The sequence below is a fragment of the Chenopodium quinoa genome, unplaced genomic scaffold, assembly GCF_001683475.1.
Source record: "Chenopodium quinoa cultivar QQ74 unplaced genomic scaffold, ASM168347v1, whole genome shotgun sequence".
In the NCBI taxonomy this organism is placed as follows: domain Eukaryota; kingdom Viridiplantae; phylum Streptophyta; class Magnoliopsida; order Caryophyllales; family Amaranthaceae; genus Chenopodium; species Chenopodium quinoa.
Window position 1 is genome coordinate 5102888 of NW_018744367.1, and position 21352 is coordinate 5124239.

The 21352-nt window shown below is 36.9% G+C and overlaps 2 protein-coding genes across 4 annotated transcripts; one reads left to right on the forward strand and one right to left on the reverse strand.

Moving 5' to 3' along the window:
* Positions 1 to 5841: 5841 nt before the first annotated feature.
* On the reverse strand, positions 5842 to 7261 carry LOC110696779 (elongation of fatty acids protein 3-like). The gene has a single exon (XM_021874122.1). It carries the CDS (start codon positions 7082 to 7084, stop codon positions 6266 to 6268), a length of 819 nt encoding a protein of 272 aa, XP_021729814.1. The 5' UTR covers positions 7085 to 7261; the 3' UTR covers positions 5842 to 6265.
* Positions 7262 to 8685: 1424 nt separating this feature from the next.
* On the forward strand, positions 8686 to 19702 carry LOC110696595 (uroporphyrinogen-III synthase, chloroplastic-like). 3 transcript variants are annotated; one of them, XM_021873933.1, is made up of 10 exons: positions 8686 to 8971; positions 11220 to 11307; positions 12204 to 12270; positions 13486 to 13601; positions 15272 to 15367; positions 17493 to 17548; positions 17761 to 17846; positions 18143 to 18277; positions 19051 to 19111; positions 19183 to 19702. In XM_021873933.1, the coding sequence occupies exons 1-10, from the start codon at positions 8783 to 8785 to the stop codon at positions 19195 to 19197; spliced, it is 909 nt and encodes a 302-aa protein (XP_021729625.1). In that variant the 5' UTR covers positions 8686 to 8782; the 3' UTR covers positions 19198 to 19702. The 3 variants fall into 3 exon arrangements, with proteins under 3 accessions (XP_021729625.1, XP_021729626.1, XP_021729627.1); XM_021873934.1 differs by having other exon boundaries at positions 19051 to 19102; XM_021873935.1 differs by lacking the exons at positions 19051 to 19111; positions 19183 to 19702 and adding an exon at positions 18504 to 18952.
* The last annotated feature ends 1650 nt before the right edge of the window (positions 19703 to 21352 follow it).

Genomic DNA, 21352 nt, shown 5'->3' on the forward strand with positions numbered 1-21352 from the left:
GTGAAAGATACTCATCACTGGGTTTGGATTTTGGGGAGACACAATCAGATGTCTACAGGCCGATTGCTTCCACTTTTGCCTGGGAGTTGACGCCTAGAAAAACAGAGAAATTTTCTAAATAAGAAATTACGTCCGTGTAGGGTTTCGTAGTGACCCGACACTACGCGGAAGGAAACCCACCAAGACCCGCCCCTTAATTAAAACAATTAACAAGCATAATAAACTTAATCAAACAAGATTAAGAACAAGAATTATACCTTTGACACATGCTTCGCTCCCAAAGAGCTCTTACTTCAAAATCCCGAAAAGACGAGATCTCCGACGGATCGTACCCTCGACCCGACCCGAGCGTCCTAAGCATTGAAGGTTAGTCAAGACCCGGACAAAATAACTATGAGTTTTACGTATCAAAGGTTTACTCTTTCTTAGAGTTGCCTTTTTAATTCCACTCAAGGTTATTCATTTCCCAATACCCAAGCTTGGTATTTATAGGGAAATGAACCCTTGAACTTCATCCCACAACCAATGTGGGAGAATGAGTAATTTTTCTAATTAATTTATTTCTAAGATAAATTAATAAATAAACACAATCACAATGCAACAAGTGTCAAGGGGAGAGAGAGAGTTAGGTGAGGACCATATACCTTGGGGGGGACCATTGCCTTGCTCCCCAAGGCATGGCTCTAAGCCTTGGTCCCCACTCTCCTAACAAAACCGCCTCAAGCATGCTGCTGGGCTGGCAGCCAGCTGGCACTGCCAGCATGCCCAGCCTAGCTAGCACCAACCCACTAGCAGCATTCGCATCCCAGCCAGGCAGTGCTGCTTGGTGCTGGGCGATGCTTGGCGCTGGTGCGTGCCAGTGCTAGGCGCTGGTGCGTGCCAGTGCTAAGCGTTGGTGCGTGCCAGTGCTAGGCGCTGGTGCGTGCTGGCGCTGGTGCTGCCACTGGCATCCCATGCACCACACGCATCCACGCTTCACCCTTCGCACATGCTCACACACCCAGCATGCGTGCTGCTAGTGAGCCACGCATGCTGGCCCCCTTTGCCTTGCACACCACGCACACACCTTCGCAGCATCTCTCGCACACGCACTAGCCACGCACCATGCGCACTAGTCATGCACAGCGTGCATTGGCCTCGCACCACACGCACGCCCACGCATCACATAGCTGCCTTGGTGCGTGGTGATGTTGGGCTGCTGTGCATGGCCTAGTACTATGCTGGCGCCCAGGCTCTCGCATATGCATGGTGCGATAATTGGTGCTGCCACGCAAAGGCTAGCACACAAGCCAGCATACATGTTGCGCCAATGTTAGGCAGGCACCCATGCTAGCACTTGGTGCCAGCGATGGTGCTGCCATGCCAGGCACGCACGCACGCAGCACCCAGTGCCTGCGATGGTGCACCTGGTGCCTGCGATGGTGCTGCCATGCCAAGCACGCACGCACGCAGCACCTAGTGCCTGCGATGGTGCGCCTGGTGCTGCAATGGGCAGCAATGGTCCCCAGCCACTTGTTAGGGTTGCGAGAGCTGCGATGGGTTGCTAGGTGCGCCTGGTGCGCCCATTGCTTGCGATAGGCTGCCAGGCCGCGCCTAGGCTGCGATAGTGCCTAGTACACCATGGTGCGCCTAGCACACACATGGGGCGCCTAGGCTTGCGATGAGCTAGCCTAGCCTAGCTACGGCTACGCTCATACTTGTTGCTTGTGATTTTGCGACGCTCGGTCTCGACGCCCTAGGCTCGATTTCCGGCGTCTGTATTCGTAAAACTCTGTTGACTCATTAAGTCCTTTCGGATTAATTCGTCGTCTCGGATCGGTGGTTCGATTGGGTTCGACCCGAAGGGTTCAGTTAAGATTAAGTTGTAACATCAATTGTATATTGATATTATTGATCGGAAGCGGCCTCCACCTAGGCATTCCGATCACTTGACCTTACTAAAGAATTAGCTCTGTAATAATTCTGAACCCTCTATCGGAAGAATACACTTGTTGGAAGGACACCATTCCTTTCAGTCCGAGTAAAATTGGAGAAGATATCCTTCCCAACATACCAACTCGACAATATATGAAAAGAGGCATTTCCGAGTAATATTAGGAAGAATACCCTTCCTAACATATCAGCTCGGCACAAAAAAAAATAAAAATAAAAAAAAAGGTACAACTTTCATTACCTCCTTAGCCTATTTGTACTGCTATTGACAAAACTTGTAACGCTCTAGGCTGAAGTCGGATATGTCTGTTTCCCCTTTCTACTCGGCGTCCAACTTAAAGAAAGCTTCGTCTGATAAGAAGACAAAAGTCAAGTGTTAGAATATTTTCAAGTTACAAAAACATTTGAACGTGGAAGTCACAAAGTTTCCACCTTGAGGATAGTTCTGGTATAGGCTGCAGGCCGACATGAACACTGGATCCTTAAGCCAGTCGGCCAGTGGAATCCAATGGGTCGGAATGGACGTAGACTTCCCATTCCTGATCACCTTTTTGACCTTGAAATAGTCGAGTTGGAACTGATTGTTAGAATGGATGGGTGGCTAGGTGGGCTAATGAATCCCCCGTCCGAGTTGGATAGGCTCGGCATTGAAGCGATTCATCCACAAGTTGAACTCCACGTCTTTGGTTTTAATGCGGTAGAATCGGTGCTTCTAGTCACGCCACTTGGATGGCTTGTGTATAACTACCAGGTAATCTTTATGGGTATTCAAAACTAGTCATCCGTTCGCCTCTACATCCAGTCGCACCATAGAGTGAATTTTGCAAAAAATCGGGACGTTAGGGGTCATGCCTTGCCTAAGGCACGTCACCAAGTAGCCGAATATGTTTACCCAGCAGTTCGGCACTAGCTGAAAATGGCAATATTATATTTGTCCAGCAGATCCTAGACAAACGAATGTAAAGGGAAGCGAAGTCCCACCTCTAAGGATGCGCGATAAACGCTAACATTTCCTCCTTTGTGACTCGCCTTCCTAGGCGGCCACTGTGTACGAAAGCCTTGGTGCCGAGATGTGGTAACCCCTTCCAAGTTTGAGGAATTCCTTGAACTCCTCGAATTTATGGTTCAGAAAGCCCAGTGCCACATTGCCAATAATACAGGCGTATGGGTTTATGAAATTTACGACGTTGGGCTCTTCGGCCGCTTGATCAGCGTCCGTATTTTCAGCTTCCTGCTCAGAAGCTTGAGGTTCCAGGGCCCTAGCCGAACTAAACTCTGAAGACAACAATGTATCCAAAGCAGCGACCTCGGCCGAGCTTCCTCCCTTGGAGCCTTGGTCAGCCTCAGTAACAACGGTGCCCTCTGGCACCAAGGGTCTCTTGCCCTTATCTTTTTTTCCCTCATCAGCGTCCGCTTGATTTCCAAAAGGAGGAACGCTTCGAGGGGGCAAGTCGGACGATTCAGAGATGTAGATCCCGGTCTGTGGCCTGGCCGACCTGGTAATTTGTGTTGAGGGTTATTGGGGATTTTGGTCGGACGACCCCCCTCGGCCGGACCTAGCATCCGCTTGAAGTGAAGTAGGAGGCCTCTCAAAAGATAGCAGCTTGGACGGCATCAGGACCGAGCTGGTGTATTGTTAAAGGCATTGTACCGAATTTGGCCAGATGCCACATTTTCTCCTTCCCTGGTCCGTCTGGAAGAAGACTGAGAAGTTGTATTTTGTTGGACATGTTTCCTGGACGAGGAGGCAGTTACCTCCACTACCGAACAGGCACTACCATTGAATATAACGTCTGTATTCTCCCTGTCCGTATCATTTGGATTATTGGGAACTAAAGGATCGACCATACTGCCGTCCGGGTTTCTTGCTGCATTACGCTCGTACGTTTACCTCGTACGCGCCATGTTCGACTGCAGGGACAGAGAAGAATAGGTGGGGGTGAGTTGGTACACACTAGAAATGGACCCACTCCAAAGAGAGGAGGAGTCGGCTCCATCCACTCTAGATTCCTTAGTCCCAGGCGAACGGCCGACCTCATGAGGAGAAACGGACGAATCAGAGTGTTGTGCCAGTTTGTGTTTAAAAATAAAAACAAGTATATGGAAAAGTAAAAAGTAAAAGAAGTAGACGGTTACCTCTGTACAAGTAAAAAACTTGAGGAACTTTAAAGATCTTGATGAACTGACCGGCAAATGCAAGAAACTCGAACAGAAAACTCAAGCTCACGGCGGAGCTCTCGAAGATTTGGGAAGAAAAGTCACTTTCTCTCTCTAGAAGCTCTGACCTCTTTCTAGGAAACGCAAAGTTCCAAAGTGATTTTATGAAGTCAAACAAGTTCTATATATAGGCGAAATTTATGGGGTTAAAATGGTAAAATTACTTTTCCCGCCTAGAAGCTCAAATGACTCTTTTTGAAAAACCTAAACCTAGAAGCCCAAACAGTTAAAAAATCGCTCCGTGAATAAAGATGGAGAAGGCGTATGGTTATTCAAACGACATGTCAGAATAAACGGCCACGTCACTTAATGTGAACCGTTGGTCCAAAAAATACGGAAGGCAGGTGCCTCACCTACTAGCAGGCGGCACCACTCGCCCGTCTGATTTTAAGGCTTTAGCCCCAAGTGAGATCAGGCGGACGGCCTAGAGCATTTAGCCCAAAGAGGATTCTCCCCGAATTCAGACGGACAGTACAGTCCGCCCCTTCCAAAAGAATTTCTCATGAGCCTAGTACTAGGACATATCTGGACAAGTGAAAATCAGAGGAGGCGGTCCATATGGTACGTATGAGCCACTCCCTCTGAGGGGAAAATGTTTAGGGTAAAATATATCCCACCACGTGGTCCAATCCTATAGTGACACGTGGCTCAATAAAAGGGTGACACATGTCCTAATAAAAAGATGACATATGGCCAAACATAGGAGCTCCTGAAAGAGAAAAGGCCTCCTTACATTTGGAGGCCCAAATCCCGAAAAGGGCGTCATGACGGCGCCCCCATAGGACACCTGTCCCTACCTGATTGCCCCGCTAATCAGAGCACACCATTCTAGGTCACTAAACCCTAGATGACACACATTTCCACCCCTATAAATACCCCAATCATTTATGATGGGAGGGGTGGATTAAGACATCTTTATTGCATAGAAATTGCTCTAACTTCTCTCTACTTTCTCTCTCTAAATATTTTCGTTTTTCGATCACTAACTTAATCATCGGAAGCGAATATTCTTTCAAACGGAATATTCGTTGTTTTACAGGTGTCTGCGGCTGTCCGGCTATATTCAAGACCTGTATCCCGAGGGATTCCATAAAACCTCGAAACAAGAGTAATTATTGAGTTTATATATACACATATATATATATATATATATTGTTATTGGGTCGATATCAAGTTATTCATGTGTTATTTTCCATATCGTGTCATTGATATATGTTTAAATAATAAGTTAGGTTTAAAGTCATGGTTAGTTTGAAATCATGTAAAGTCAAAATCAGGTCGGGTTAATATCAGTTCGTATAAAAAACAGATCGGATTGAATCGGGTGTTTGTCGGGTCAATTTCGGTTCAGATTGAGTTCAAGTTGGGTCAAATTGGTTCGATTTGAGTTCGATTCGGCTCAAATCGGTGTCGGGTTGAGTTCAAGTCGGATTAAATCGGTGCTGGGTTAAGTTCAAATCGGGTTAAATTCGAATTTGGGTTGAGTTCAGTTCGGTTACAAATCGGGTTTGGGCGTAGAGTTTATCAGATCAAATCGGATCGATTACAATTCAAAACGGATGATTTTGTTCGGTTCAGTTCGGTTTTGACACCTCTACTTGGAACGGAAGGATTACTTCGATTCATAAAAAGAAAGTAAGAAAGTAAATTAATTAAGGGGTGACATAAGATGCTTATAAATAAATAACCTGATCAGGCATCACAAAGACCAAGTATGAATCAAGATTAAATACGTAGCATAATATCATACGAATATTGGTAATTAGTCAACAAAATACCACTACTCCATTGTAATCTACAAATTCTACTGTATTTTTTACGTAGGCAACATGCCATGGTTAATAAATTAGTTAATTTGTTTCAATCGTTGATTTAGTACCAATGTACTAATGCAGTCCTAAGGTAGCACACAAACGGAAAACGAAAACGCCGGCTTTAGACCGCAATCACCAGCTGTATAAAACATATTGTTTGGTTTCAACCATTAGCTTAATCTTTTGGTTGAGTTGCTCTACTAAAATCGATGGACAACTCACGTCTCCTTTTCTTTAACGTGTCTTGACGAATGATGATGAGTTGAAGAATCATCATCTAGCAAACTTGTTCTACTAAACCTCTACTTAAAATCCTTAAAAAACACAAGAAATATTAACCCGTTACACACGGAATTAAACAACCAAGCTCCTATACCGTTACACCCTCCTTTATTACCACCAAAAAAATGTAACAACAACACTCCAACGTGGCAAATTAAGTTGCAAACCAACAACACAACTAGACAGTTTACAAGAAACAGAAACCTAGGTTTTGGAAAACCAACAACAACACAAAACCTGTATCCATAAACGACGCCGTATAGCAAGGTTAAGAGAAGTATCGCGAGCACTTGAAAAGATTGAGAGAATTCGAGCCATAGGTAGGACATGAGCAAAAGAGAGGATTGGTTCAAGACGTGGAAGAACGTAACATGACGACGTTTAAGGATTTTGAGGAAGGTTTGGGGGAGGTGAAGGAAGAGACGAGAGAGGTATAATGTGTAGGACCAAAAGAAGACACGGCCCGTGGGACGAGTCCCGGGTGGGAAGCAAAGGAGCCATTTAACGGGGGTGGTACGGAGGTGGGTGGAACGCCAAAGCCAACGCGTGTTGTCGTGGATTTCAGCAGTAGTGGAAAGGAGAGTACCTATGAAGATGGTGATGGAAAGGAGTGAGACTAGGAGGTTGTGGATGGCGGGGATGGGGCCGAGGGGGATGTAGAAGCCACGGCGGTTCGGGAGGAGGAAGGTGAGTGTGTGGTGGAGGAAAAAGGACAAGATGGTGTAGGAAGTTAATGTAATGACTAGAAAGTACCAAGTTGAGAACCATGTTTGTGTTGGACTCCAACGGAAGTTTGTTATTGTAGGGTGTTGAGAGAGGTAATACTTTAGGTTTTGCATGGTGCATAGAATATATTAATAGAAAATAAAATGTAATAATATTACTATATGCCATTTAAAATGGAAGATTTTAATATAAAGTTGATTGTTCAACGTTGGATTTGATGGGTTAGAACTTATGTTAGGCTTGTGATTATAAGTCAATGGTATTATTCTTTCTTCTAGAATAAAATTTAATTAATTTGATCCTTTTTGCACTACAAACAAGACTTTTTCTCTTAGTTCAACTTTGACATTTCATGCTTTGTACTTCTTGAATTTTGTGAGATTATTTACTTAATTACTGCTTAATAGTCTTTGTTGAACACTTAAAGGTGTATTTTTAATTAGCTAGTTAATGACCATTAAACTAGGTGTTGTACAATAATAGTACATCGATTTTTCTATCAAATTTGTATATTCAAAGCAACCAAAAGTGTTTGATGATTTTATTAGATATATATTTCAATTTCTACTAACCCCACTTTTACATATTCTTTATTGTTTCTTACTTTGGCCATTAACTGTTGTTACACTAATTATTCTTTACTTTTACTATCTCCAACAAATTTTGACCTATATGTATAGGATGCGTGTTAAACTGCTTTAGATTTCTATATTTATATACACCAATTAATTTAAAAGAATAATATAAAATTATGGACATTTTAAGTATTTTGAAAGGATACCACTACCTCACACCTTGGCTTACATAATACAGATAACTTTTAACATCAGAGTTGAGCAAATAAATATGATACACCGTTTAAGTGCCCGAAATATTAGTCAATATTACCTTTTTAATGGCTTACTCTAAAAAATTCACCCTCAGCAATTATTTTGTCTCAGAATATATGACACAATTAAATTTGTACACATGTCAATGCACTATTTTGACTTTATTTTTATATAATTAAATATTAATGAAAATTATTTAAAAATTATATTATAAAACTTTATATTAATACCTATCTAACAACATATTTTATTATAAAATATGTTTTTATTATATTAGTAAAAAATTATGGTCAAAGCTAATACATAATTAGTGAAAAAAGTCCAACATTCTAGATATTTTAGGACGGAGGGAGAAGATGATATGAACTAGGGGTGCTAATCGAGCGAGTCGATCACTAGATGAGGGGTGCTCAACTCGACTCGAAAACTTTTTCCATGTGCTCAACTCGTGTTCGCTAAAGTTTTGAGTCAATAAAACTTGCTCGACTCGTGTTCGTTAAAGTTTCGAATCGAGTCGAGTAGCTCACGATCTGCTCGTTAATATTTTGGTCCTTTTAATTTAAAGTTATAGGCCTTTATTTTTTTCGTTCAATTTAAATATTTTCCTTAATTAATTATTTATTATTAAAGATATACTCTTTCTTTTTTATAATATTAATTAACTTTTATCAAGTGTCAAATTATTTTAAACATGATAACTTCGTTTGTAAATTATATACTAATAAAAAATATCATTGAGTTGCTCACGAGTCTATCGAGTCGAACTCGTGCTCGTTAACCTTTCAAGTCGGGTTAACTCAAGCCGAATTTTGACCGAACTTTGATCGAATTGAGTTCAAGTTGCTCATGAGATGCTCAACTCGATTAGCACCCCTAATATGAACAAAATTCACTAAACATAGAGATTGCCCGGCAATTCCCCGTTTAGGAAGCCGAGGTCGCGGTTTATTCACCAAGTTCTCCTTTCCAGTTTGTCCGAAAATGGCTTCTCTCACTTTTCAAACTTTCCTCTCTCCTCCATTTTTGACTTCTCCTTCCTCTTTCACGAAGCTTCGTCATCAACATCTTCTTCCTTGCCCTTCAATCCGAGCATCTTCATCTTCGCAGTTGAACCCTAAAGTTGTCGTTACCAGGGAACGTGGCAAGAATGCCAAGCTCGTCAATGCTTTGGTAATGTCACTTAGCTTGATTCAAATTCCATTGTTCAATTTCCCTGCATTTCGTTTTTGTAATTGAAATTGCTCCTTTATTTGATTTATTGGAGTTACTTTTTATGCGTTTTGGTTTGCTGTAGTTGATTCCAATTATGGGTATTTAAGGGTTTGATTTAGAAATTTGTTTAATTAGTGCCAAAATAGGAATTTGGGGTTAATCGGAATGTGGAGGGGTTGGGGATAATTTGTTGTGAGATGGAAATTTTGGAGAATTGGAAGTATTTTGTTCAATTGGTGCGGTTTATATATGCATTGTCAGTTCAAAAGGATCATTTAATTGAATATTGTTCTTTATAAGTCGTATATGAGACCCGATAATTGAATTGAGAACAAAGGATTGAATGTCAATGTTGAAATGTTAATATGCAGTGTCTTACCAGGCCGAATGAATGGTGTATCCAGAATAACACATTAATCATTACAGATAATGGGATTAATGGGTTAAGTATGTTGGAAGTTCTTGAAGTAAAAACAAAGAAAGTTACGATATTTATTCTTTTGACTGTTGGGATTTAATGACTATTGGGATCCCTTGATTTTAGCTTCCTCTTATTGCTATTTTAATGGGTATTATTGCTGATTAATGTTGTTGGCTAAAGACTACCCGTTACACCTTTTAATGTTGGTTAAAGCTAGCTCTTATGGGGGATTAATGGGTGGATGTTACACCACTTGATTGATGACCGTTTCCCCCTTAATTGCTGGTCGTTTTGCTCCCTCCATTGCCTTATAAATCAACCTTATACACCTCCAAAATACATAACAAAAATCAGCCATCTTTCTTACCTTCTCTTAAAAATATCCCTTCGGTTTTTGGGCAAGTATTTTGGGTCTAGTCGGGTTTGTGAGTGCACACAAATTCCGGCGCCGTGCTTATCCTAGAGGGCGACCACTTGATGTCTACTGCACCGGGGTAGTGCGGAATCGTCTTTTAGGTCCGTGGTTTCCACGACGCGGCAATTGACAATTTGGTCTACTCAACTTTGAGATACGTATTTTTCGTTTAATTTGCTTGTTTACTAACAAAGTAGTACTATAGGAATGATCACAAGATGATATTACTCGAAACTCTATTTGTACTTCAATATAGAAATCAAACCTTAAAATTTTTAATCCCTTTGTTCGGAGTGAATGCTACTCCCTCCGTCTGGAATTAATTGCTCATTGGTAATGTAATTTGGATTATTAATGTGAACACTAATCCCGGACAGAGGGAGTATTGTTGTTTTAATTATGTGGTGATGTGATGCCACATTGTTCTTTAAGAACTTGACCATGATTTATAAGAGCAACTTGGTGCTAAACATAAATCGTCATTAGCAGGAACTTACGAAATACAAATAATATCTACTTCTAACTCATGAACTGCCCTCCCATAATTCTCCTGTTATTCATTTTCCTCATATAACTCCCTAAGATCACCATATCTTTCATGTGAAACAAGTTTGTGATGTGTAAAACCATACGATCTCCACCTTTGAAATATCCTCAATTTCATTTTTTCTTCTCATTTGTCTATTTTTTGAAAATTTAAGTACATTAATAAGTACACTAATGCCCTTTAATTCTTAAGCTAGGAGCACACCCTTAATAAATGGAAAAGCCCTTTTATTTTCCTTTCATTTTGAATATAGAAGTTAGTTAATATGGCTATTTGACTGCAAAGAGAGATCTTGAGTAAAACTCTCTTGATTAGAACCTTCTGCTTGCTATTGCGTTTTCTTTTTTAGCAGAGGAGCCGAACAAGTCATTTGAGTTCTTAGCAATAAAGGGCCATGATTTTATGGCTGACAGTGCGAGCAGTCATAGAAGTCCTAAAACACGAAAGTTTGGCAAATGTCGGTGTCCATACAAGTTACAGTTCAAAGATGTCCAAAGCCCAATGAATCAATCATGTGCTTGTAAGTGGGCACTCTTTGTTCAAATTTTATTAGCTATACATATTCGTGTTAATAATTTGATAGCATATGGCAATGTTGGAGTCTTTGCATTTAATTGATTTTGAGATTTATGCATATCTTGGAAATGACATATGGTTGAACCATACTTGAATAATCGATTATAGACATTTTGGTGTTTGCCAATTTCCTTTTTTTATTTTTTATTTTTTTTATTTTTTTTATTTTTCTAGTTTTAAAAGTCTGGCATAGAAATAGCTTCCACTGTTTGTCTTCTGGTATTGACATTGCGAGTTTTTGCTGTAGGAAAAATATGGCATTCACTGTTTGGAATTTCCTCTTATTGAACATGCACAGGGCCCTGACTTAGACAAGCTTCCCTCAACATTAATTGGTATATTACTGGCTCTTCTCTTGACAGTTTGTGGCTGTGTTTAAGTATTTTATCACATTATCTTTAACTAATTCTGTTAACTTGTCTATCCTACAAATTATCATTACCTTGAACTCAGAGCTAACAATTTATGATATTGTTGTAGAATACTCAACATATTGTCTTACCTTGAATTCAGAGCTAACAATTATGATATTGTTTTAGAATACTCAACATATTGTCTTTAACTTTAAAAGTCAATTGTAGTAGTCCTAAAATTTGAAAGCTGTTTGGTTAATTAGATTGGCTAGGGAAAGAGGATTGTGTTGGAAATGAGTGGAGGTGGCTTCTATTAAGTCTCATACCTTAGAATCTAGTCAGAAAACCTGTGCACCAACCATTTTCTATGTATGAATATTTTTCTATTTATTCTTATAAGTTAATTTCTGTTTACATGGCACCCTTAAGTAAGTGAAGACAGTCCTCAGGAACGATGTGTTAGTTAAGAGATCATTGCATGTTTTTTATTTTATTTTATTTTTATTTTTTATTTTTTAAATATATATTTTTTTTACACATATGGAAATGGCTTCATATTCCAATACTTTTGAATTAAGGAATGATTATTCTTTCAGAGATGATAGATAAGATTCAATTGACGGTTCTGTGTTTAATAAATTTAATCTTAGTTATATATAACATCCAAAGCTTCATTTGATCGATGGTTATATGACCTTGAGATATTGGGTAACTCGACCTCTAATTCTCTTCATGAATTTCGTGTGAGCACAGTATAGTTGTATCCTGCTACTTTGGCTAATCATTATCATACCCTGTTCAGCACTTATCATTTGTAGACTTATTGAAATGCTTATATCTAAGCGAATTTCTGTTGATCTGTTTACTGACTACTGCAGACACTAAATTTGACTGGATCATTATCACTTCTCCTGAGGCAGGATTGGTATTTCTTGACGCATGGAGGTTAGCATTACAACTTGATGTAAGAAGTTTTTGGTTTCTGTCATAGTCCCTTTTATAATTGAATACTTTCAGATTCTTGATGACCCACATTCTACTAAACTGTTAAAATTGAGTATATATGGCTGATATTCCACCTTTTGTGGATTTCATTTTTAGTGCCTTTTTTCCCTCCACCTAGAAACACTTCTCTTTGTTTTACCCATTCTCTTCCTTTGTAACAGAATGTGGTGTAACATAACTCAATGGCCAATTAACGATTTGTTTAGAAGTTTAAATTTGAATGTGTTGCTCCCTGAGGTACACAATTTAGCTAGTAATGGTATGTAACTGGTCCTATATTGTTTAAGTCACTTAATAAAGTCATATTTATATTATCTTTTTGTATTAGGAATATTTGTGATATAGTGCAGGGAAAAGAAAAGAAGAAAGTGGAATTGGAAGAGGGTAGGAATATAATTATATTGGATAAAATTTTCAGTTTTAAAGAACCATCTAACTCTATGGATTAAGGTTAATTTTATGCCTTGCTAGGCAATCTACACTGCATTGAATAGATCATTAGATTTTTATTATTATTATTATTATTATTATTATTATTATTATTATTATTATTATTATTTTTTTTTTTTTTTTTTTTTTTTTAATCAAAGAACAAACATTGAATAGATCATTAGATTATTTCATCCTTGTGGTGGCTTTACTAAATGAAAAAAAAACATAGAAAATATGAGGTAATATGGTGTAAAAATATTTAAAAGCGGGTTTTATTTACTTATTTTCAAAAATCTTGAGAACTTACCAAAGATAACAAATTTTATTCCTTGATTGGTCTTTTTCACTCGTCAAAAATTATTGGACTAGCAATGAATAGGAGAAGTTTTTGTACAGAAATAGTTAGTTCATTTCCTATTGGTTAGCATAGAGGCTGATATCCTTTTACTTCTGAAAGGTTCTTTTTCTTCTAGTTTTGACTTGAGGATTTTGAATAGGCATACTACTGCTCTTAATATCTTTATTGGTTTCTATTTGCTGATACATGTTTCTATGATACATTTTTTGGTATTTTGTATCTGTTGCGTGATTGAATTATTTGCCTTTTTTTCACTGGTTTTTGGAGTTTTCTTTCTTAGTTGGTTGTAATTTAAGTTGTGTAATTATCCTGACTATTTGTTTTGCTTTTATAGCCCTAAATCCCTAATACGTTTGCTTATATAGGGCTGCTGGATCACCACATGTTAAAGTAGGAGTAGTTGGCGCTGGTACAGCTACTGTGTTTGAGGATGTGGTGCAGTTGTCAAATTGCCTTGAAGTTGCATTTGCACCATCAAAAGGTGATTCTCATGCATTGATATCAAAGTAATCCATTAATCCATGAATTCTTATAACTTTATTGTATAAAATGCTTTTTGACAATGGTGGTATTTTGTACAAATAATAGCATTATGAATGGCTTATTTTATCATGGCTTGTTGAATTTTTATTAGATTTTGTAAGTGAAATTATTTATGTTTTTTTTTCTAGGATTCTTTGACTTTTACCACCTTTAGAAAGCACGGTTTTGATTTTGACTACCTAAAATGATATATATTATAGTTTACCACTTTAAAAAATGAAAAAGGATGATTTTGCCACCACTCAACAGATTCATGGACGGAAGCCGTCAAGTGGTTATTAGATCCAATAAAAGAATTTTTTAAGGTAGTAAATAAATAAAAAAAAATAATTATTAGTTGCCACCTTAAAAAAATATTCTTTTGCTTTTGCCACCACTTAATGGATTAATAGTTAGAATATGTAAATTCAATTTTTTTTAAGGTGGTAAAATAAAATATTTTTAAGGTAGTCAAAATTGTTACCGTGCTTTTTAAAGGTGGTACTTTTTTCTATGTGTATTTGTCTCTCCTCTATTTTGTTACCCTCTATGTCCAGATTGTTAATGTTATCTAGTTACTCTAATTTTCATGCCTAAAAGTGCAATGTCTGTCCTCTATTTTGTTACCCTTTATGTCCAGGTTGTTAATGTTACCTAGTTACCGTGCTTTTGGATGCTTTGGACCTTTGGTATAATTGATTGGCTTGTTTATCCACTTCCAAGTCAATTAGCTACCCATAATGATTATATTGCCCTAATTGCCCCTTTGGAATAGACTGAATGTGTATTTGGTTGGTTGTTTCTTGTATTTGTTATGCAGTGAGAAAGTTTTATTGCTAGATTCTACCTCAATCCCAGCTTATTGCCAGGGTACCACGGTATCATTATTTTGTGGTACTTCACCAATACTGATGTTAGTATAGGATGGCAATTTATATTTCATAATAACTTTCAGCTACACAGATTTTACAGTTCTTGTTAAGTATAAACTGTTTGGGTTTTTAAGGAATATAATTGATGCATTGCCTGGTGTTGTTTTTCATCATTGTGGTAAATATGTGTCATTTGTTGTATTAGTATGCTGAATCAATCTGTAGTGTGTGTGTTTGCTAATCTTTACCCATTTTTTATGTCATCTGGTTGGTCACAAAGAACTATATTGTGCATATTGGATGATGTGATGTTCTGAGAGAACATTTAGATACATTGCATTGTCGTACATTAGGAAAATCAAAGTATTCCAGTATGTTGCTGCCAGTCTTTGTGCCTACTCTGTGCAGTATTAAATATTAAGATGGACAAATTTGAGATATAAAATATTAAGCAATTTGGTGGGTCTATAGATAATTTGTGTTAATGTATTGATCTCAATTTAATCATAGGCTTTGGTTAGTTTGATTTGATATATAACATATCAAGCATTCAAGCCGGCTTTGGTTAGTTTATTTATTTTTTCCATTTGGAAGGACATATATGACATGCTTTTGATTTTTAAATTCCAGGAAACAATTTAGTTTGCCTGATCTAATATGCTGGAATTGTGAATAATTGGTTGCTAGTAGTGTACTATGGATGTCTAATATATTCATATTGTCAACTGATGGCAATATTTGGGAGTTTCAATTTCAGCAACTGCTAAGGTTTTGGCATCTGAACTTCCAAGGCATGGAGATAAAAAATGCAGGGTCTTATATCCAGCATCAGTAAAAGCTAGCAGTGAAATTGGTAAGTTCAAAGCATCTTATATATATTTTTAAATTATTAGGTTTGTTTATTTAAAACTTTAAATATGATTTAATGTTGTCATTTTGGCATAGCTTGCCTTGGCTACATGAAAACGTTTGAAACAAATTATTCAGACCTTTTCCGACAATATAAATGGTTCCATTGCCTTTGTCTTTGATTTTTCTAAAAAAATGTTTCAACTTAGTGGTCCGCTACTCAAGTTTAGGTGTATGCAGCTACATAGAAATAAGATTCACTCTGTGAAATGTTTTGAATTTTGTTTTTATATTTAATGCTCTATAGGATGAATTGCATTTAAATTTCTACTTTCAAGACATTTTTATGCAATTAAGAAGTTGTAAATTCGTATTTTGATTGAAATGCTCAATTCATAAATCTTCATTATTTATGTGTTTTCCCTTTTCTTTTATACGTTAAAATTTGACTTATAATGAGATAGTATAGCTGTGTGTTTTCTATTGTCCTCAAGAACAATCTCTTGTGTTTATCGTTTTAATTATTGTTATTGTTATTGTCTTGATCATATAAGATTTTTATAGAGTAGATAAATTTTGTTGTGATAGCAATACTTAATACTGAATGGAGGATTATCTCTGTACCAGATGAACTATATAGCCTAAATAATCCATGCACCCAAAGACAAACCATGAAACCCCTCTCCTCCTGTATTTTTCTTCCTTTTCTAAATTAAAGCATGTCTATTCTCCAAATTTTATACCAATGGATCCTCTTTCATATCTGTTTAGGTTTGCACACATAAAGCACCTTTCAACAGGATTTAACTCCCTCTACCTCCTCCATCAGTTTTTGAGCCCATCTGCAAGTTGTGGCTCTCAAAAATCTCCCCATCCCATTCCATGTTTCTGGTCTTCTTCAGTTATATTGCAATAATCTTTCTGACTATGCCTAACTATTCTGCACATGAAGCAAAAGAAAGTTCTTCGACATTCATTTGCAAAATCAATCTTCGTCAACCTCCCATTCTTACACTTAATATGTTGGAATCGACACAATGGTTTTGAGATATTAAAATTGACTTTTACCCTCTTATAGTTGTCCAAACTAAAATTATCATTATATATTCTACTTCAGTAACATTCCCCTTTTCACAACAATTGCTTTACAAACTGGAACAGATTAACAATTGTAAGGCAGAATTTTAATTTGCAATCAGAAGGGAGAGTGTTAACTTTACCTCAGATTGTTGTTCATTGCCTGAACTTTCATTGATAACTTATAGTTGATTATTGAAGCACCATGGGTAGCCCTCTAAAACCTTCCCTTATCTCTCCAGTGCAAAAACTGGATTACAAACAAATTAGGTCCAATCATTTGGATCACCACCGTCTTCGCGACAGCCCAAGCCTGTGTCATTGTCTCCTTGAATGCTCCGACTTTAGAGCTTTGTTTAATCACAAACCCTCCCACCGTCCATTATTCTGAAACTTGATATTACTTGTTTCAGATAATAACCTTTTATGCGTGCATGCACTTGATTGTGTGTGTGCAATTTTCTTTTCCTCTTCTTGTTTTAGGGTTGGGCAGATGGATTTATGAAATGATTTTCATCAGAATAATTTAGCAAGTCTAGCAACAACAGAATTGAGGACCGAAGTGTGGAACTTTGTGATATTGAGTTTGAAATTGTGCATATTCGTTCTCTGCTTAGTTATGTGCAGATAGGCTATCTCTTTTGCACATGAGAACGCCATGTATGTACTTTGGATCTTTGTTTAGGTACGTGATGATATTGTCCGTGTCTGAGTGATTGTGAGTTGGTACGTCTTACCCTGTTTATTATGAGGAGCCGTTTTGGTTGAGAATTTGTAGTACTGTTTTTGATGTTTTGTATAGCACTAGCTCTTCAGAAACTCTGGTTAATAGTGTCTTGTTTTAACTCTGATGCTCCTTTTTTGGGGCGAATGTATCTAATTAGTTAAAGACGAGAAGAACATAGTTTCAACTAACTTGATTTGTCTAAACACTAACTGTGGTAATAAAAATTATGCGACTGTAGGTTACATAAATTACCAAGTCTCATTTAAGTTTTATCATTATATATTGCTCCCAAAGTAGACCACCAATTTAATGTGTTATTTTCCAGAGGATGGCCTTTCATCTCGGGGATTTGATGTGACTAGGCTAAATACCTATACTACGGTATGCACAGTATATTTCTATTATTTCTGTATTTCTCTTTTCTTCTTTCTCCAGTGACTTGTGAGCCATCTAATTAGCTGCCTATATCAGTCTTGATGGCAGGGGGTGACTATAACTTCACTTCTTCAGACCCCATCATTGACCATAGGTTGGATCAGTTACTTTCTATATTTAATCCTGCATGAGCTTGACTTTTGGACTTCTTTTTATAGGTGGCTGTTCAACATGTTGATCCTCTGCTATTAGAAAAAGCCATAGCTGCTCCTGTCATTGCAGTTGCTTCCCCTTCTGCTGTTCGGTATGGTTTCTCCTTTAAGAAAAAAGCTTACTGGTGGATATGCTTTAGATCTGAACCGTCCGTAGATAATATGTGTTTGTATCTTATCTGGTAGGAACATATTGACTCGATCCTCTCTTTTGCACCAATATAAATTGCATTACTTATATTTGATCCAAGTTGAGGCTCAATACTTGTTAAACTTACAAGATCTATGTTTGAGCCATTAGTTCCTTCATTAGCTTAACTTGATTTCCAAATTTGATATTTTGCATTCTGATGTCTAAATTTGGGTTTTGTATCTTAAATTGTTGTAGAGCTTGGGTGAAGGTTATCCCTTCAGAGGGGCAGTGGAATAATGCAGTTGCTTGTATTGGCGAGACAACTGGCTTGGCTGCAAAAAATTTAGGCCTGGAAAATATCTACTATCCGCTAAACCCTGGACTTGACGGGTAATTCTTGACCTTTAATGCAATATGCTATTCTGTTCTTTATGTAATTATGTCAACTATAGGCACTGTGTAATAGGTATTTTAGAGTATTTTGTTGTTAATATGCTGTCTACGTATCAAATTAACCTTTGGAAAACATCCCATGTTCTAATTTTGAATCCTTTTTTGTTTTTAAACGTTCACATCCTGAAGAATTTATTGCCTCTGCTTCTATGTTTCTAACTAGGTTCTTCCGAGGATTGGGTGAAAAATCGAACATTTGAGGTCTTACCCTTACTAAGTGCCTGTTTCCCAATTTTTGTTTTGAGGAAATGAGGCTGATTCCTTTACATCCCTGTTTGCAGGGAAAAATGAAACCTTAGCCCTCTTCAGGACAAAAAAAACTCAGAATTCACCATTCGCTTGTTTGAAAAATCAGGCCGGCCCTTTGTGCCTGAAAGCAATTGTGAATGTGATTGTTATTGTAATAAAAATGGAGACACTTGCTAGGGGACTTTCCCTAATAAATTATATTTCATAACTTGTGTTCGAAGTAAAGACTCTTGTTTGCAAAGTCCAATCACTTCCATGTCTTCCTCAGTTGAAAAGTGGATAATATGCGGGAAATTCGACTAGAATTATGTGTACAGAATAGTTAAGGGGCACGCTTTGATAAGGAATAAGATGTCTATCGTAGGAATGTGCATTTTATGGTAGTAACCTGCATGTGGATAAAGTTTGTCTGAAAGACACCTTGTCTATAGTGTCTTAATCTTTAACTTGTCTTTCTGCAGATGGGTTGATAGCATTATTGATGCCCTAAAGGCGCATGATCATATCCACAAGGTCCAAATGGTGCCATTCCTGCCTTTTTATTAGTTTCTTTTGTGACTCTTTGATATATGATAATGTCTGCATACTTTCAGGTAGTGCCAAGCTAAGGAGCCCTGATATATATCACTGAGACAGGCAGACGCGCATTCTTATTTAACATCTTTTCCAAGTTTCTTGTGAATTTGGTACATTAGAAGTGAAGAGCAGCCTCTACTCTGTCATACCTAGATGAATGCATAACTGGTTTCGCTGGTTTGCCTCTAGCCAACTGATGAAATGGACAAGGCTTTCCTGATGGCTCACCAGACTTGTTTTCTTTGTTACCTAGCGCAAGAGGGCAGCGTGATGTCATTCAAGATTTAGGCTGCTGCTAAAGGGCTTCTTAATCTTCACTTGTGAATGCATTCTACATACCAAAATGTACAAGTGAGTAATTATGTATAGAAGTAGAAAAAGAATCTCAGCGGCTTAACTTGAAATTGATAAGTTTGTATCATTTAGTCATTTCCCAGCCTAAAACTGAAAATATTCTACAAGTTACTTCTAAATGATTCAAACCGAATATTAATGTAACCCATAAAAGTGCTAATAAGGGTATTCAACTTCGGAGTACATTAAAAAGAAGTACTAAAATATAACGAAAGAAAGAGAAATAATGTGATAACTGACATAACTCTCCTCAACCCAAATGTGAATCAATTATCAATCAATATACATAGTCCTTTTTCCGTTATTTTAAAAATTGCACTATTTCTGTATATTTAACTCGCCTTTTGCATTTGTTCACACACTAAGTACCTTAACTATCCATGTTTTATTATTACCTCATTTTCTTCTCTTATTTGTTTGTATCATATGAGCAAGTTTGACATTCCCCACTTTTACCTTTTTTTCTTAAATCTTGTGCCATACTGAATGGTGCGATAAAAAAAAGTTATATCATACAACTGATTTATGAAATTGAGCTTTGAGTTGAGTCATGAGGCAACAATACTTCCCTTCAAAAAAAAAAAAAAAAAAAATTGAGGTAACAATACTTGACATTATAACTTTTTTGTCAAGAGTCCTCTATGATGACAATTAAACATAAACACATCATGTATAATGCCAAGCAAAATTTGAACAAATTTTTTTAGGATAAAACTAATTCTTTGCTTGAGCTATGTTCGGATATTCACTGAAAAATTAAAAACTTTATATGATTATAGTTGAGAGTTCATGAGACATGTTTATATAGAGTATTTCAATTTTTGTAGTTTACCGACAAATTATGAATTTAAAATTGAGTTAGGATCCTTTTATTTAGTCGTAGGAAATGAACAATTAATTTTATAGATTTACGAATGAAGATTCAAGAGAATATAGAAGATTTTCAAATCTTAATATATAATTAAAACAATTTTAGTTTGGTGATTTTCTATTTGAAACCATAAATTTCAGTTGAATTGATTTAGATATTTGAAGGGTAATCACTAATTAACTATGACTCAATGTTGTTTGTTATTTTTAATCTTTTTGAATAAATTAATTGACATTTTCTATCATATCATATCACTAATAAATAAATTCGGTCTCACAACAAGGCCACAAGACAGCGACACTTGGCATTCCAGTTTTTCGCTCAGTGTCGCGCCACGTAGGCGACAAATAGATATTATTGTGATTAGATTAGACGTCGTCACGTTAGATTAGATTGGATAGATTTGTTTAAGATAAAAAAGTATACATAAAATAATTTATGATTCTTTTAAAAGAAATATATCTTTTTATTGACAATAGAATTTTACTTATAGCGATACACTACATATTATAATTAATATGAATATCCAATTAACAATTGAATTTTATTCCTGTACAAATTACCACGTAATTATAATTATAAAGATGACCATGTATCATTAATTTTATTTAGTCTACCGTTGATTTACCATCAAAGCTTTTGTTCTTCAAATTCGGTTGTAATATTTTTGTGTATGTTTGTGATTTATTAAGTATAAGATATTTATTATAATACGTAACATAAATATACGGAGTATCATATCATATCATACATTACTAATAAAGAAGGCCGGTCTTGTAGCCAGATCACGAGACAGTGCCACTTGGCATTCCAGTTTTTCGCCAAGTGTCGTGCTATGTAGGCAACAAATAGGTATTATTCTGACACATGATGCTAAGTAATTGAATTTTGGATAGATGGTTTAAGAAAAAAAAAATATTATATAGATTTTTATTATCGATATTGAAAAGTTAAAGTCGTAT